Source organism: Myxocyprinus asiaticus, chromosome 9 (genome assembly GCF_019703515.2).
Source record: "Myxocyprinus asiaticus isolate MX2 ecotype Aquarium Trade chromosome 9, UBuf_Myxa_2, whole genome shotgun sequence".
Classification (NCBI taxonomy): Eukaryota; Metazoa; Chordata; class Actinopteri; order Cypriniformes; family Catostomidae; genus Myxocyprinus; species Myxocyprinus asiaticus.
The window spans coordinates 6945449-6965084 of NC_059352.1; the positions used below are offsets into that span (position 1 = coordinate 6945449).

Here is a 19636-nt window from a genome sequence, read left to right on the forward strand (position 1 = left end):
GGCGATAATAAAAATGCTAATTATGGCCAGTGCTGGGAGTAATCTGATTACGAAGTAATTAGTTACTGTAATCTAATTGATTTTAAAGACAAAAAGCAGTGAAACACATTACATTTTAAAATCTTGTAATCAGATTAGAGCTACTGACTTTCAATTAAGTTAACTATTTTTGAACTACATTACTTGGGTTACACATATTTCTAAAAAAAAATATTATGTACAATAAATTTAAAATATGAAATCATATGTATTGAATTTCTGTGACAGCTGAAGGATGTGCAAAAAAAATTGTTTTAGAAAGTGACTTACAAGTAAATTAATTACTGTTTTTACTTTTCCAACGAAGTAATCAGTTAAGTAATCTGAATACAATTTTAGATAAGTAATTAGTAATTTGTTGTGGTTTACCTTTTTAAATAACTTACCTAACACTGATATTGGCTGATATTGATGTGATCACTGATATTATAAATCCATAGTAGTGTTCACACTTAAGAAACCTAAAGTACCGTTCACACTAAAGCTCAAATCTGCAATTTTACGATACATTCTTTAAGTGAAATCAGGTGTCAAAACATTTGAATGTAGAGTAGATAATCTAGGTAAGTGTTTAGTACTTTTGCATTTTATGACAATAAATAAAGCCTAACATTAAATTCTTTCAATATCAGCCTATTCTTTCGGTCAGACCGATGCTGATTAAAAATATATATATATATTGACCAATAGTGGTATGTCACCAATATATTGTGCTTCCCTAATGTTGAGTGATGAATAGGTTTATTAAGGGGCAGACAAACAAAAAGTCTCAGACATTAAAAGTTTTCAGCTGAAATGGAAAATGAAAACTCTTTTCTTCTATCTTTTAGCACCTCATACCAAAACTAACACAGAAAAAAAAAAAAAAAAAAAACTTAGCCATAAATCGCTTTTATTGCTATAAGAGTCCTCTGTTTGAAAAATCCAGCCCCAAAATGTCACCAGTCTCTTAATCACCACTCTTAAGCCTTTTTCTTCTTCCCTGCTCTTATATATAACATTAGTGTGCTGTCAGATGGCCCAGTGCATTATACACCTAAACAGACTTTTAAATCCCTGCTTGGCAGCAAAGAGGTTCCTCTGTCAAATAGGCCAAGCGTCTCGCACACCTCATGGCGCGAGAGCTCGGCACTCTGGAAGTTAATCCATTTCCATCCACTTTGGGATAAGATGCTTTGCTACGGAAGTCTACCTGAGAGAAGCGGAGGGGCTTTAAAGAGGCAGAAGTGTTTACGTGAACACTTGCATTTTGAAAGCTTGGTGTTAGGATAAGTGTCATCCTGTTCTGAACAGGATTCATTTCAGAAGCTTCGTTTGCAAAAAAACAATAAAAAGGGTCTATTTTGTCACGCATGTAGGGCTTCTTAATGAGGAAATGAATTTCCAGCTGTTATTCTCGTGATTTGAAACCTCAGACGGTAATGTGGTGATCTCATTAGGTTACATACTACCCATAGGAACAAAAAAATAGATCTCTTATATATGTCAATTGCTCTTTTAGACAGCAATGAAATTAAATGGAGAGCAAATTGAGACGTTGTACTTCTCAGATGTTTTTCTAGAGTAAAAGACATCTCGTATAGTATGTGTCTCATCTAGAGATGAATGTGCTCAAATTTGCAAAGAAGTCTCTTTAATATCTCAATTTATTCTCCAAGACAGAAATGTGATTAAATGGAGAGAAAAGGGAGACTTTGGAGTCTTATGCTTCTCAGATTTTTTCTCTTCAGAAAAAGTGTCTCAAGTGTCTCCTCTAGGGTCTCAAAAGAGATCTCAACAATGTCTCAAACTGTGTTCCGATGTACCGAAGTCTGGTAATCTAATTGTTTGTCCAAGATTTCAATATGTACTCAAGCATTTCTAATTAAGTTCTCCCAAGATCAAATGATCTGAGCTACAGTATACAATCCACATTAATTTTATATATCTAGACTTTATCATCTTTATACTGCATGTCAACAATTTGTGCCTATTTATTTCTCCTACAGATTTTTAAAGTGGTTTGTTTAACTTGATTCTTATTTGAACAAATGATGAATATGACATGTAAATGAGATTTAAATCTGACTAGTTGGTATACTTAATTAAGACTGTAAATCGATGATAAATGTCACAGTCTGTCTCCCTCGTGTTTCCAAGGACTCTTATTTTGAAGTGTTTCCCCCGGACTACGTTACCCAGTATGCACTGCCCTCATCACTGCCATCTGTTCCTTATTGTTCTCACCAGTTTTCCATTCCCTCATTAGCTCTTGTTTGTATAAATACCCTTTAGTTTTTGCATTCCTTTGTCAGTTCTTGTTTGTTGTTGTTTTGAGTTCCTGTTTGTTGTTTCACTGTCATCAGCATTTTTAAAAGCCTGCACATATATCTCATTTCAGCAACCATTCATTACAATAAATAAACAGATATATCTAAGAGCATTATACACAATGTAGCCCATGTGAATATTAATACTTGAGCTTTACTTTTTTTACAGAAAGACTTCAAGGGAACTTGAAGAATCTGGCAGCACTACGTGAAGGGAATAAATGTCAGATTTTGAAGAGTTCACAGAGAAGAAACAAGAAGGTGTCTTCATACACACAGAGAGAAGTCCAAACCATTAGAGTACTTAAAGAGCAAGACACGCTCACTTCTGTGTTTGGACTAATGAAGATGAACAGCCTGGATATTTATTATTCAGTGGGCACCTTACCGTGCATATTTTAACCTCAGATCCACAAAGGCGATGATACTAACTGGTTAAAATGAGTGACAGTTTGTATAATGAGCCAACGTGTGATGGCTATACATTGGGGGTTTTTCATGGAAGGATTGTGTGGTGTTAATGTTGGCTCCATGAAAATTGCATCATGTAAATGATTTTAATTTAGTTACAGAGCTGAATCCAGTTCAAACAAATAAACAAAGGACCATTTCCTCTGTGCAACATGGGGAAGAATAATTTTGATGGACCTATACACATACAGATTCCAAACCTAGTGTACTGCCTACCTAGACAGCATTTCAAGGCATCTCACTCTAGGGGCACTCCCGACCTTTCACTGTATCTTTCATGGAAACAATTCTAGAATACTTTGTGAGGAATTTGCAATGGAAGACAAAGTTAAGAAAAATGTTTATTATAAACATATATACTCTCTCTCTCTCTCTCTCTCTCTCTCTCTCTCTCTCTCTCTCTCTCTCTCCATATATATATATATACACCGATCAGCCACAACATTAAAACCACCTGCCTAATACTGTGTAGTTCCCCCTCGTGCCACCAAATCATTGCCAACCCGCATCTCAGAATGGCATTCTGAGATGCTGTTCTTCTCACCACAATTGTACAGAGTGGTTACCTGTGTTACCGTAGACTCTGTCAGTTCAAACCATGCTGGCCATTTTCTCTTGACCTCTCTCATGAACAAGGCATTTCCATCCGCAGAACTACCGCTCACTGGATGTTTTTTGTTTTTGGCAGCATTCAGAGTAAATTCTAGAGACTGTTGTGTGTGAAAATCACAAGAGATCAGCTGTTACAGAAATACTCAAACCAGCCCTTCTGGCACCAACAATCATCCATGCGATTATCTAATCAGCCAATCGTGTGGCAGCAGTGAAGTGCATAAAATCATGCAGATTCGGGTCAGGAGTTTCAGTTAATGTTCACATCAAGCATCAGAATGGGGAAAATTTTTTATCTCAGTGATTTGGACCATGGCGTGATTGTTGGTGCCAGATGGGCTGGTTTGAGTATTTCTATAACTGCTGATCTCCTGGGATTTTCACACACAACAGTCTCTAGAATTTACTCCGAATCGTGCCAGAAACACACAATATTAGACAGGTGATTTTAATGTTGTGGCTGATCAGTGTATATCACACATAAATATTTGGTTAAATTGTCTGTATTTGAATAGATTTAACTTTTTTATCACTACTTTTTGGTATTAAACTAAATATATTTATAATATAATTATTCTCCCTCAATATTCTGTTCACTTGGAAAATATGTCAGATTACTGAAGTAAATGGGTTGAGAATGGTGTTTCACATTGACTTGCTGTCTACATGTTCAGCTCACTGCATTTTGGAATGGAAGTTTCTGCTTTCGAATTTGTGCACTGTCAGAATATGTTCTGCATTTGATGTAGAATGTACTTCTTGGCCATTCAGGTAAGTAGTATGAACACATTCCCACACATACTTCATATGGAAATGTGGGCATTGTCCCATGACCCACATTTGCCTCTAATTGGCAGAAACAATGGCAAAAATGATTTACTTTGGTTTTGTTAAACAAGTACACTTTTAACCACAAGGAACAACTTTGTTCTTCAATATACTATAGCACTTACAGTTGAAAAGGACTTTTTAACCATTTAATTTTTGTCAAATTTGAATATGACGTCTGCTCAGCTCCCATGGCATTATGGAATGGTAAAGAGTCCAGTGGATGCACACTTCAGAATCTCACCAGATGAAGTAGGTCAGTTGGCTATTTCTTGCCTACTGTTTTATGAATATTGAGGGTTTGGACATACTGCTCAATAGACACACTGCTTTTGGCAGACTAGGGAAGTATGCATATTCAGATGGAGGGTAACTGTTTAGAAAACTGCATTAAATACAACACAATTCCTGTAAAAAAATATCTAAATTTCAGGTAAGCCCCGAGTTACAGCCTTGCTTAGTCCCTCTATACATTCTCATTGCATGTGTCATATTTTTGTTCCATTATGAACCTCTCCCTGTTTCTCTTTCCATCTCATTTTCCATGATGTAATTGTCCTCTGCTTTGGGATAACACCCTTAGGTATGCTGTGGCTCGTGCTTTGTGCCACCCCTTCATTTCTAATCTGCTGGCAATGCATTTTTTGCAATCATAGTCCAAACAGAGCATGCGAAGGGGCTTCAATTCACCATGCCAATCAAATCCAAACTAAACAGCACATATCTGTCAAACACCCTGCATCAAGTCATAGCATGTTATCTGTCTCTGTATATCCCCCTCTTTACTCACTAACAAGCCACGACAAATGTAAATGACGAGATATACTAATGAAGAATCATTTTGGATACGGTACAAAAATGTCAGTGTATTATAAATGCAGAGAAGGTGAATCTGCTTTAAAGCTGAGCAGGGGTGAATATGAGCCATCTTCCAATCTCCTCCCTTCTCTGTTTCTCTGATATGTAAATGTTTGCCAGTAACAGTTTATTTTGGGTGTAGAGTCTCGTGAATTATAAATGACCATATGGGCTAGAATGCCTGACACTGCCAGCTAAAAACTCTGAAGGGATGAGCGAGATGGGACAGATAACAGACAGTCTCTAATTGAAACGGCTTTCCTCGTCTCCCATAAATTGTCAAAGTTAATCAAGGAATGCATGGCCAATTCTGTGTTTGTGGGTTAATTTTTTTCTTGGCACGCTTTGTAAAACATTGCTCCAATTCGCGGTGGATAAAATGGCAAATACAGTGAAATTCCTCACAAAAATGTTTTTTTTTTCTATTCAAAATTATTCTGTTATGTAAAGATCCATTTGCAATAATTCCTAACTTAACCTAACACAATATCAGTTTGATATAAAATGTACACTATGGAATATTTCTTGTTTAATTTTTTATTAAAAAAACTGTGTTCAAAAACGTGTTCGTGCCTTACCACTGTACTAAGCGAACAGTGATTACGGGTGCTTTCACAATTGGTTCGATTGCTTGGACCGAACTAGAGTTCATTTCCTCCCACCTCCTGCTGCCCTCACTGGTCTATGTTCATATCATCATATTATTTGGATCCGAACCATGGTCCGATTGCGTCATCAACATGAGTACAAGCGACAGCTGTTTTATCACTGTAACTACTGTACAGTTTTTTCAACTGTAAACAACTCAAGAAGACATGAGTTTCGCTGTGTTATTAAAGTATTCATCTCTTTGGATTTGCCATCAAAACTTAACATGTACAGAATGGCACTTGTATTTGTCTGCGACGGATGTATGGAATGTGCAATGGTGTGATGATTGTCAGCGTTTGTCTGCTGCAAGCCTGTGAAGAATGTGAGCTGCTCTCTGAAGGCAATTTATTTGGAGATAAGCAAGTATGAGAAGTGCATTATACCATAATATTTGCGATCGGGAGCCAGAAAAGATGAGAATTATATGTCATAACAAGCAGTTCACTTCCACGTTTTGCATGATTGCGCTCATATCAGCAACAAACTCACATGAACCGTACCCCAGACAACCTTTTCAGGTGCGGTTCGTGGGTGCGCACCCGAGATCAGAAAACAGCGTTCATATCATACAAACAAACCATACTTTGATATCATTCGAACCCGGGTGCGCACCAAAAGTTCTAATGTGAAAGCACCCTAATATTAAGAACTGTCGGGTTCGATTTGGCAAGAAATGTCCGGTTCTATCATTTGTTTTTTGCATGTATACATCATGTCTGTAATCAAATTGTTTCTCTGTACATTAAATTGGGATAGGAAAAAGTATTTTAGCATCAAAATAATTACACACTTCACCTTTAGACAGTTATTATAGATGCAGCTTATTCTAAATTATCATTTTTACAATGCTAGTCTTGGATGAAGTCACACTTACAAGCGATTAATTGCTCACGCATTAGCTAAAGGTTGCCTTAGGCACCTCATGTTAAATAAACCCATCTCCCTCATCTCCTTTTTGCACTATTTTGCCACAAAAATTATCCTTTGTACTGATGAACGGCATGATGGACAGTTTTCATTACCAACTTGTATAATTAAGCAGGTTTAACTAATAGCAAATTCATCATAATACCCGCTGGCCATCAGCGAGTGACAGGCTATTTAATTTGGCCTACTGTTTCATCTCATTTTAAGAGTACAGTGACAGTGACAACTAAATCTTTTCAAAAATAAATATAATGTCAATAACAAAGAAAGCACATAATAAACTGTGCTGCTACACTACTAAAAAGATACCATGGTACTACCAGGGATTTTTGAACATGTAACACGGTAGTACCATGGTATTCTTTGAATAATGTGGTATTTTGCTTTGAATGCAGCATTTTGTACCTTGGAGTACCATGTAAATACCATGATATATGTATGGTATGGTAATCATTTAGTACTATGGTATATATATATTTTAAGTACAGTATAATCACAGTAACTGTTTACAGAAACAATCCTATTAACTTGTAAATAAGAGTATATACCCATCTTCGACATTTGAAAAATATGTTGTTTTGTTTTGCTCCTTGTGCTTATTATATGAGCTGTGCATGTATTTAATAATTTATCTAGGCTAAACAGTATATATTTGTTTAGTAATTCTTTAGGGCAAACTGTTGCCGAACAACTGTACCAAAGCCAGGAAGTGTGTGTTCAAGTGAGGTCATCTAGGTGAGAGAAACCCAAACCACGCCTTTGCAGAATGCAGTTTTGCACGCAAGTGTTTAAACACCATACAGAATCCATGTTGTTTCGGTACTCACAAGCGATGATGTTGCCATAGCGATTCTTGTTGCGGTTCTCATCCTTTTTGGCCGTTTCCCATGGGGCTGTTTGTCCCTCAGCCAGACCCTGGAATCATATCAAGAATACTTTCAAACATGTACAGCACACTGAATACTTACGTTTACATTTATTAATTTGGCAAATGTGTCTCAAGAAATAAATTTTATTGGTACATGTGTTCCCTGGGAATTGACCTTGGCGTTCCTAGTGCCATGCTTTACCAGCTGAGCTCATACACACATATACATATATAACCCTGAAGGCCTAAAAGCACCAGTTCTATGTTTGGTGTCACATAGATCAACATTTTGTACATATCACTTTGTATCTTGAACCTCAAAGTTTCTTGTTTAATAATAGATGGAAGTTACAGTAAGAAGACTTTTCTCAGATTGAGACGGTTTTCTATTGGCAAGTTCTTCAGGAATAACAGATGACACAAGTCATTTATCTGGATATTCCTGAGTGTCCCTTGAGAGTGTCAGAGTCTGGTAATTGTGCAGTCATCTTTTAGCCTTGGGGCAAAGACAAGACTCTGAATTGTCAGACAAGAGCATTGAATGGTAGCCACTTAAGACTGTAGTGCAGTCTTTATCCTGTCCAACAAACAGAACAAACCATTTACTGTGACAGACCAAGAGAAACAACATTTTGCATGAAAAAGAGACTTCATGGACAAAGTGATTCAAAACAAGGACATTTTATGATATGGATTGGTGGGGTGATGGTGTAATTTTTAAAGATTTTTAAAAAGACTTTTCTATGAAAGAACAATAATAGAGAGAGAGAAAGACAGAAAGACAGAAGACATTTAGAGTTCATTCACAGAGTTCATGAGATGTCTCACATATTTTCTTACATAAAGTCACTAACTGTTCTTAGTAATACTTAGTGGCCAACGTGACTAGTCGGAAATTTTACATGACATTTATGTATCATAACTTGTCAATGACATTAGTTCACACATACTGCAGATGGTAAAATTAAAATAATGATTAAAAAACAAAATTATTAATAATTGGCTATTTTACAGTGTCATTTCATCTGTTAACAGCTTTTTTTTTCTGTTCAGTGTACGATGCAGACCATCTGAGTTAAACTAGTCAAGCATAGAAGATCAAACATGCAGACCGTATCATATCTACGGTACCATTCCTTCATGTGTATTAAACTAGATCTGGCACCTGTGAAAATTGAAAGCGTAGACGCTCCCTCATTTATTGGACCACACTTTCATGTGTGAATTAAACATGATCTGGCAACTCTTCCAATAAATAAGTCACATTTCTAAGTGCAGGTATGCTGGCATCTGGTAACTCTGCCAATGTACTTATTATAATTGGGATATAGTCAGGGCAATTGACTCAGTTAGTGTCTCCCTGACAGAATGTGATACTAAAACAGTTTGAGGGGCTGTTAATAATACATTTTGAAACTTTTCTGAGATATCTAGAAATAGTCATTACACAAAAGGCCTTAAACATAATTTTTTTCTAGGACTGAGCTAAACATATTTTTTATTTGTTTTTTACAATATGGAAATACACCTATGAGACAAAACATCATGACCACTCACAAGTGAAGTGAATAACATTGATCATCTCCTAACATGAACAATCATTTCTCGTAGTCGATGTGTTGAATGCAGGAGAAATGGGCAGGAGTAAAGACCAAGACCTGAGCGACTTTGACAAGGGCCACATTGTTATGGCCAGGTGACTGGGTCAGATCATCTCTGAAAAGGCAAGGCTTGTGGGGTAGTCCTGGTCAGCAGTGGTGAGTGCCTACTGACAGTGGTGCGAGGAGGGACAAACCACAAACAGGCGACAGGGTGTTGGGCATCCAAGGCTTATCGGTGCGCGAGGGCAACGAAGGCTATACCGTCTGGTCCGAACTGACGGAAGGTCTACTGTGGCACAAGTCACAGAAAATGTCAATGATGGTTACGGGAGGAATGTGTCACAACCCAGAGTGCATAACACCCTGCTTCGTATGGGGCTGCGTAACCACAGACCGGTCAGAGTGCCTATGATGACACCTGTCCAATGTTAAAAGTGCCTAAAATGGGCACGCGAGCATCAGAACTGGACCTTGGAGCAGTGGAAGAAGGCTGCATGGTCTGATGAGTCCAGTTTTCTTTCACATCGTGCTGACGGCCGTGTATGTGTGCAAAGTTTAAATGGGGAAGTGATGGCACCAGGGTGCACTGTGGAAATACGACAAGCTGGTGGAGGGAGTTTGATGCTCTGGGCAATATTCTGTTGGGAAACCCTGGGTCCGGCCATTCATGTGGACCTCAATTTGACACGTGCCACATACCTAAACATTGTTGCAGACCAGGTACACTCCTTCAAGGCAATGGTATCCCCTGATGGAAGTGTTCTCTTTCAGCAGGATAATGCGTCCTGCCACACTGCAGCACATTGTTCGGGAATGGTTTGAGAAGCATAATGAAGAATTCAGATCTCAATCCGATTGACCAACAAGTCCGATTCATGGCCGCTCCACCTCACAACTTACAGGACTTGAAGGATCTCCCGTGAATATCTTGGTGGCAGATACCACAGGACACCTTCAGGGGTCTTTTAGAGTCCATAATTTGGCGGGTCGGCGCTGTTTTGGTGGAATGAGGAGGACATAATGGTGGTCATAATGTTTGGCTCATCAGTGTATATTCCTCATTCACCCCACCCCCAACGCCCACACCTTCACTGGAGCTTCTCTCTTTTCTAATCTTTTGTTTTTGACACTATAAGTACTTTTTAGAAGCGATGAGAAGACACTGAGCATTAAAATTCCAACTGGTGTCTCCATGGACTGGTGTCTCTGAACAAAAATAATCACCACTACAAAACTATATGTTAGACTCTTCCCCAAAATCATCTCTACTGTGCACTGTATTCAGACTTATATATTTTAAATATTATCATATAATGTTTCTCATCAGTTTCCTAAGCACATACTGTATGAAGACAGCATAATCAAGTGTGGTCTTGTTCTACGGTTATTATAACATTACTGTAGTCCTTAGTGTCTGTTAAAATGTGCAAAATGTCTTTTCAATTATGAATCAAATATTTAATGTTATGTGACCATGTTATATTTTGAATATAGTGTGCCTTTCTATCTATCTATTTATCTGTCTGTCCATCCGTCTATGACATACAGTATATATATACATATATATATATATATATATATATATATATACACTGGCAGCCAAAAGTTTGGAATAATGTACAGATTTTGCTCTTATGGTAAGAAATTGGTACTTTTATTCACCAAAGTGGCATTCAACTGATCACAATGTATAGTCAGGATATTAATAACGTGAAAAATTGGTATTACAATTTGATTTTTTTATTTTTATTTCTTAAACTACTTCAAAGAGTTCTCATGAAGAAATCATCCACGTGCAGCAATGACAGCTTTGCAGATCCTTGGCATTCTAGCTGTCAGTTTGTCCAGATACTCAGGTGACATTTCACCCCACGCTTCCTGTAGCACTTGCCATAGATGTGGCTGTCTTGTCGGGCACTTCTCATGCATCTTACAGTCTAGCTGATCCCACAAAAGCTCAATGGGGTTAAGATCCAGAACACTCTTTTCCAATTATCTGTTGTCCAATGTCTGTGTTTCTTTGCCCACTCTAATTTTTTCTTTTTTGTTTTTCTGTTTTAAAAGTTTCTTTTTCTTTGCAAATTTTCCCATAAGGCCTGCACCCCCATATCTTCTCTTTACTGTTGTACGAGAAACTGGTGTTGAGCAGGTACAATTCAATGAAGCTGTCAGCTGAGGACATGTGAGGTGTCTATTTCTCAAACTAGAGTTAAGACATGCCAGTCTATTACATACTGTGGCAACTCAAAAACAAACACAAAGACAATGTTAAGCTTCATTTAATGAACCAAACAGCTTTCAACTGTGTTTGATATAATGGCAAGTGATTTTCTAGTACCAAATTAGCAATTTAGCATGATTACTCAAGGATAAGGTGTTGGAGTGATGGCTGCTGGAACTGAGGCCTGTCTAGATTTGATCAAAAATTATTCCATCTGTACATTATTCCAAACATTTTGGCCGCCAGTGTGTATAAATTCTATATATACAGTATGTGATTTATGTCAGAACTGGTTGAGTTTATTACTTAGAACTCTTTTTTTGTTTTAATAACTTTGAAATCCCTATGGAGAAAATGAATGAAAAAAATACTCCTGGAACCTACGTCGCAAAAAAAGGGTGGTCAGTGTTGCTGCTTTTTGACTCTGTAATGGTGCTGTTCCAGTACAAACCATACTAACCAGTCCAACCCTGACCACTTGGTATTTACCCTTTCCACCCCTAAATATTAGGGGTGTAAATCAGACATTTCATCGATCTTATACCGATTCTCTTGGCCTGCGATCCGATATTTGCTGATACTTCATAGTCTGCCACGATGTGATTTGATTCGATTCGATTCAGGGGCCTGCGATCGATATTCCGATATTATGTGCCTATTTTACACAATCAATTAAAAATGATTTGCCCTCAAATGCAACCAAAATATAATTTGAATATTTTATTGAGCTCTCTGAAAAGTGCAAATTTAGTATCCACATTGGGGCATCCACAACAAAATAAGATTCTTCAGATGTTGAAAAAAATTATACAGATAATAATATAAAAAATAACGTCACACACAAGTGATCATCGATCGTTTGATTACAGCTTATTTTTCAGTTTAATCCAATTCAAAGTACTTACATACCCATGACTTGTTTCCAACTATCTGTGCTATCCATGGTTTTCTTGGCTACAACTTCCACAGTTGTGATGAAGAATTCTGTTACAGTTAACTGGGATATATGTAAGTAAGGGTGTTGATGTGCAGATGTGTAAAGTCTTATAACTGATGCTGGAGCTGAGCAGGTGTTTCTCTTTCCTTCGTTAGTGCTGTTCAGAATGTCGTCGTTGTCAAGATGTTTCACATGGTTGAACTTCTCCATGGTACTTTAAAATAGCAAATTCTCATGTAAAATTCAAATGGGTCGTATGCGCAACGATATCGATGGAAGCCTGAATTAATCGTGCATGTGAGCCGTTCTGTGTTTGTTACGAGAGCTCACATTTAAAGGAGCACACTGATAGCGCACATCCTTGTCTAACATGAAAAGCGTATTTAGCGCTTATAAAGTGAAATGAATGTAATAAGGTCGCTTCATCGCCTGACGGAAATGCGTATGGACATGGCTGACATGAGAGTATTAAAATAAAGGTGCATCTTTAAAAAATGTCTATATCGATATTTACGAGTTGTCTCAATAACACTGGATCGTTAGTTATTGGATTGATGCATCGATCCAGATTGATGGATCATTACACCCTACTAACTATATTTGTTTATTCCACTTTACATATAATTTCAGATGTAAATACACACACCAGTCAAGCACTGACAGTATTCTATAAACAATACAACATATTATAATCTAATTTACAATAAAACACAACTTTCAGTCTTTAAAGCATTCCGAGAAACATTGTTTTTGTCTGTAATGGGCTCTCTCATATCACCCAGTCACAGGCCAGTAAGCAAACACTCCATTCAACTCAGTGTCTCCCCATTCATTGCATATTAGGAAATATGACTTATTTTCAGAGGCAAGGATAGAGATGGGCTGATGCAAAAATCTTTTTGCAAAACTTCATTTACAGAGGAACTTGTGAGGCAAATCGGGTTAGAGGAGAGAGGCGATAACAAAAAAGGTGTTATAAAAACGTCTGGTTTGATAAATGACCCTTTAAACAGAAGGCACAAACTCTGGTGCTATCAGACTGTTATGACAGGCATGAGCTGCCAGCAATCTCATGTTTACTTATAGACTTCAGATTGTGTGAATCAGCCTATATGGTGGTTTATGTTTTTTTCTAATTCTCATAAGTCAAACTTTTTAAAGAAGCAATCAGATATAATAAATAAATAAATAAATAAATATATGTATATATTATAAATTGACTAGGGTAGACCAGGGGCTCAGATCAGGGTAGACCTCTCTGGTCTTTATTCTGGACTAATTTTGTTCAGACTTGTTGTGGAGTCACCACTGATTAGTTATCTGGAAGACCAGATCGATTGAATGACAAAGACCTGCACAATGTTATTTGTGAAGATGTATACATTACAAAAGTATACTAGAGAGCATGTTTTTCTCAAGGCATGCTATTGACATTTTAGTCACTTCACTTTATTGGCATTTTGGTCACTTCATTATAATAAGTCTTTTACGTATCCTGCTAGGACATTGCTAAGTGGTTGCATACTAGCCCAGTTGCTTACTAGTCTAAAGTGGATATCGGGATTTTTTTTTTTTTTTTTTTGTTTTTTGGCATCTGCCAGGAACAAAAATGTAAGTCTGATCATATGGAAAAGTAGTACCTTGCCCTTGAAAGCACCACCTTTAAAAGTATATTATATTATATAATATTCTTATATTACACAGCAAACTACATGTAGATATCTCATCTTGGAACATAAGATTCCACTAATTACTAATTACTTCAAGGACCTCTTTAAGGAAACTTCTCAGAGCTTTAAACAAAAAGTGTCATCTACATTATAGTCGACTAGACTATGTAACTCCTAGTGTACAACATATTCAAGTTCACTTCAACAGACTTTAACTAAATGACAGGGTCACAATGATGCCAGCATATTTTTCCGTATCTTAAACTTTACTCTATTAAAAATCACATCTGCACACAAAAAAGGAGAATAATAAAAGACACAATGCATTTTCATCATTTGCCATTTATTTCTGTTTTCCTTTCAAATGACAAGGAGACAATCTAACAGATGCAATTTCTAAGTCGGTGACCTTCGTCAATTTGAAAAAGCATAGGAATTATTTATTTGTACTATTAAAAGCAGAAAGTGTGTGTAGATGAGGTAGCCTTCAGATATAAACCAAACCGAGGTTAGCATGTTTAAAAAAAAATAATGAATAGAGTATGACAAGCTCTTGACACAAAGGTCTTTGCATATTCCTCATAAAGGTTTAGACAGTAAAAGATAATTGGTTTTATTGTCAGGTGGGTGATCTTTTGTGGGCTACTGTGTGGGCAGATATTTGTTTAAGAATCTCATATGACCTTTTCTGTACAAAATGCCAACTTGTCGTTGAGAAACACAGACCTGCTCCTTTTAATAAGCATCCTAGTACTTAATTAGTTATTCAAATTCTGTTTAGGAAATACAAAAATTAAAAAAGAAACAGGAGACCAGCACTCATTAAAGAGTGATTTTCAAAAACATGTTTGTGATTTTAAAAACCCCAACAATTTCTTCCGAGGATATTTCCTCAATAACACACTTGCCATGTATATAAATGCAAAAACAAATTTTATAGCTGTACGATTTTAAAAATGAATGTGAATAGGCATAACATAATTGTTGCAAATGTGTTATATCATTGTGCGTGAAACCTTCAAATTCAGGGTTTTCAGAAGTAGCCCTTTTAAGGCTCAATAGCCCCCAAAGATTGAGTGTACCTGTGGCTGGATTTCCATTCTAAAGCACTGAAGTTTCCTGTTAATATTGTCTCAGTATTTAATAATAAAATAGATATAATTTAATCTCAGCCACAGACGATAAGGTTATGGACCACCTACAGTCTGTTCACTGACATTCTGATCCATATTGCACACAAAAAGTCACATTTTATTAGCTGGTGCTTTACAATATGGGAATTGGGGGTTCACCGGTCCTGTTTACAAGGTACTGAGCTGACACAATGAGTGCTTTTGAGGAAGAACTAATCATCTGACTTCTTTATATCTTTAAAAGATATTCAGAGTTATGCTTAAAGTGCTTGGTAGCAAGTAAACTAGATATCAATGCATAGAACTATATTGTATATTCCGCTTTACTTTTTTATTTTAAATTTCTCCCCAATTTGGCATGCCCAATTCCCACTACTTATTAGGTCCTCGTGGTGGCACGGTTACTCACCTGAATCCGGGTGGCGGAGGACAAGTCTCAGTTGCCTCCGCTTCTGAAAAAGTCAATCCGTGCATCTTATCACGTGGTTCAATGTGCATTACACCGCAGAGACTCACAGCATGTGGAGGCTCATGCTATTCTCTGCGATCCACACACAATTTATCACGTGCCCCATTGAGAGCAAGAACCACTCATCGTGACCACGAGGAGGTTACCCCATGTGACACTACCCTCCCTATCATTGGGCCAATTTGGTTGCTTAGGAGACCTGGCTGGAGTCACTCAGCACACCCTGGATTCGAACTCGCGACTCCAGGGGTGGTAGTCAGTGTCAATACTCACTGAGCTACCCAGGCCCCTATTCCAATATATCTGTGAAATAATCAGTGTTAATAATATATTCATTGTTATTATTCTTTATTCTCTATTATTGTGGTATCATCTATTTCATAACCCAACCCTTAATGTTTAAAAAAAAAAAAAAAAAAAACAACTAATTGGTTGCTTTTCCTGTTGGTCAAACATGAAACTTCCGTTTGCAGAATCCTAACATCATCATTTTCCAAAGTATGTGGTTATGAAGAGCATCTTAGAAAGTCTCTTTTTCATTGGAGGACACTGATGTTCCAGTGTGCATAAGAGGTGTAAATGTATAGCGAAATCAATGCATTTTCTAACAAAAACGTACTATTGTGGACATGGCCTAAGTAGGCAGTTCTTGGCCAAAAAAAGCTGCCAGATTTATAATTACCTTCTAGATCAGCCCCTAAATTTTTCATTTCTTTTCCATTTTCCACCAGAAATGATCCATTCTTACCTCGTACTCCTCTTTAAACCCGTAACCCTGGCCACACTTCATCTGGGTGATGTGTTGGAGCAAGTCTGCCACTCGTATGGCTGGTTGGAACTGGCCGGCCTGGTAGGACATCTCAACTGACTCACAGCCTCCATATGGGAACGTCTGGATGGTCATTGAGGGCTGGGACATCTCACTGTGGCTGCCATCTGTGAGGGAAGAATTCAAAATCCTTAAGTACACAACCCAATGTCCAATTGGCAGCTTGAGAGCACCGCCAAATCCGGTTAATGTTTAGGACTGGTAACCAGAAGGTTGCTGCTTCGATCCCAGCAAGACTGTGCCATTATGACCTTGTGCGATACACTTAGACCCAGAATGCTCCAGAAGGATTGTCCCTGTAATAAATTCATGGTTTCATGCTATTATTCAATAATTTATGAAATAGAGAAGTTGTCCATCTCTTTTACATTATCAAAAAATTAAAAGGCATCCTTCTATGATTTATCTGCTCTGATTATTACCAAAGTTAAAAGCCAAAACTCAGACTACACTTGACAAGTATGTTAAAAAAAGACCATTATCTTGTGGTGGGGAAATTTAAGGACTCCATGAAATGGCTTGACGCAATTTTCTTTCCTGTGCTGACATTGTTCCAAGTGAAACAGGAAGTTGGAGATTTATCAAAGTGCTTGTCATTTCCTTAAATACCATTAGAACTTTAGTTTAAATCACAGCCCAGCAAAAACAACGATAAGCTACGTGCTATCGCTAATTATTGCAGTACTTTTTGGAGGAGGGACATTCTCATTCTAGAGAACATATTATTGACCAAACGTTTGTGCACCTCTATGGAAGATGAGTCATCTATATAATTGGTCCATTTTCCCGGAAGAGAAAGGCTGTGAATTTAAAATGTGTATATATGCTATGCTAAACAATTATTATGTCACCTTTACAAAGTACACTAGCATACAGATCGAAAAGCTCAGAGCTAACAGACATGGACTAAAAGCCACAAATATTTTTCAACCTGGCCAATATGTAACTACTAATACCAAAATGTCTATAATTTGGAGAACTTCTCTAAAGATTATGGACATTATATGTTAACAATGTAGAGATGTTCATTGGATTTTCCAGGTACTTGGAAAAAAGACAAAGAAAACTGAAAAAAAATAATATTTGGACTGAGTCCTAGATGTCATGTTGCCCTCGAAAAAAGCACAGCTTTGTTTACTCTGCACTAATACCCCTCAATCACGACCAAGTCCCTGAAAGCTCAGTTAAGACCCGGACTACTGTGTGCTATCTTAGCTTCATTCAATCAAGGCTCAGTATATTGCAGCCTTCAGCAGAGACACTTATGCATGACAATATACTCGGACCAAGACAGTCCGTCTATCCTTTATTAGAATGAGATTGAGAGAATTTAAGAAGTTTATTGATGTTAATAAGTTAATTAACTAGAGGAATGGATGGCGTATGAAGGAGAGTTCTTTCATAAGGCTTCCTTTAAACACCTAAAGCATCTTTCAGATTCTGAGAGCAGTTAAATATTACTCAACAAATTCTTAATGTGGCTATTTGCATCTTAATCACTTTCAAAATTCATTACGCACTTAAATTACTGTAATTCCGGGGCTAAACATTTTATAATCCACACCAAACATCTCTGCTTTGAAATACGTGAAATACGACTGTGAAATATGAATTATTTCGCATGATGTGTTACCACTGTAGCGTTTCTAGTGCCACCAGGAAAATGTTGAAATCATTAGTGGAGACATTGCATTATAAAGATAACAATTATGCCACATTCACAGCCTAAGGAGTGTCTTTTTGAAGAGCAGCTACAAAAATGAAACTAGTAAAAAGCTGCTGAGAATGCTCAGAGCGAATTTGAACAGGTTCCCAACCAACACCTAAAATGTAATTTGGATCAAATTGATTGGTGCGTTTTGATGCTTTTTTTTAATTTAGTTTTTAGTTTTTTTTGCAGCAGCATCCTTGTCTAATTTTTACATATGCAGCTGCCTTCTGAGGTCACGTCTACACTAATGTTATTTGGTTAAACCCAATTTTCTTCCATCATCATTTTCCAAAGTATACAGTACTAAAGAACATTTTCCAAAGTCTCGGTATTCGGTGCAGATAAACACCATTCCAGTGTAGATAAGAGGAATAATTTAGCAAAATCTATGCATTTTTAACCAAAAACAATTTAACCGAAACATTCTAAATGAAATGTTCTATCTAAAGTTACATATGGCACTTTTCCACTGCACGTTACGGTTCAGCTCGACTCGACTCTGCTTGCTTTACTTTTCTGAGCTTGCTTTTCCACTGCAGTTTAGTGCAGCCTCAACATGGGTGTGATTATAGGCTGATCATCATAGTTGCGCCGCCTCTACTGCCGTGACATCATCATCTGGTGTTCTTGATTCTCGGCATGTGGCTGTTTTTCACAGCAAGACGACAAACTTTGTTTCAAAAGAGGCTGACGGCAGCAAGACAAAATATCACAAAAAAAAAAACAGAAGAGTATGGGAAATCATACACCAAAGTGCAGACGAGGACATCACTGTGTAAGCTCAAAGATGACGCACGAGGGTAATCTAACGTGCCATCTAGCTTATAGCAATGACGCTGGTAGTGACGATTCTCTCTGACCAATCAGTGATCTGCAGGATTTTGACGTCACAATTAGTATCGGCTTGGCTCGCTTGGAACGTCGACCGAGGTGGTACTAAAAAAAGTACCAGGTACCAGGTACTATCCACAGTGGAATACCCCCAAAAAGCGAGCAGAGTCGAGTCGAGTCGAGTCGTACCGTACCGTGCAATGGAAGAGCCCCATTACATAGACAGCAACCATGACATGTGCAAGTAAAAAAATAGTGCTACTCAAGTGAAGAGAGCGAGACACGCAATTCAGGATTTAATTTCAATAGAGGTTTATGCTAACATGTTGCTAAGCTAACAATGTGAAATTTGTGATACTAATAGGCATAAAACATACATAGCATATTATACTATTTTATTTATTCTTAATAGGTTCAATTCAAAAATACTGTCTAAATACTTAAATATTAAGTGTATCTATCACAGGTAATTTCTTATATTGGACTAAGTAAATTATTATTTTTTTAAGTAAATTCAAATTATGTGCTTATGGTTTAGTAGCCAGAAAAAAATAAATAAAAAAAATAAATAAATAAATAAAAACAGTATAGGTTTGAGAACGAATGAGAGAGAGAGAGAGAGAGAGAGAGAGAGAGAGAGAGAGAGAGGTATACACTAGAGACTCTATGGT

General features: G+C 37.2%; 1 protein-coding gene across 3 annotated transcripts in view; it reads right to left on the bottom strand.

The window, feature by feature from the left end:
* LOC127445935 (receptor-type tyrosine-protein phosphatase T-like) overlaps positions 1-19636 on the bottom strand; it is a 365971-nt gene that overhangs the window by 52770 nt on the left and 293565 nt on the right. For all 3 annotated transcript variants that reach the window (XM_051706455.1, XM_051706454.1, XM_051706453.1), the window contains 2 exons: positions 16343-16530; positions 7523-7610 (listed from right to left, as the gene is read on the bottom strand). In XM_051706455.1, coding sequence (XP_051562415.1) covers positions 7523-7610; positions 16343-16530 — 276 coding nt within the window. The remainder of the gene's footprint in view (positions 1-7522; positions 7611-16342; positions 16531-19636) is intronic.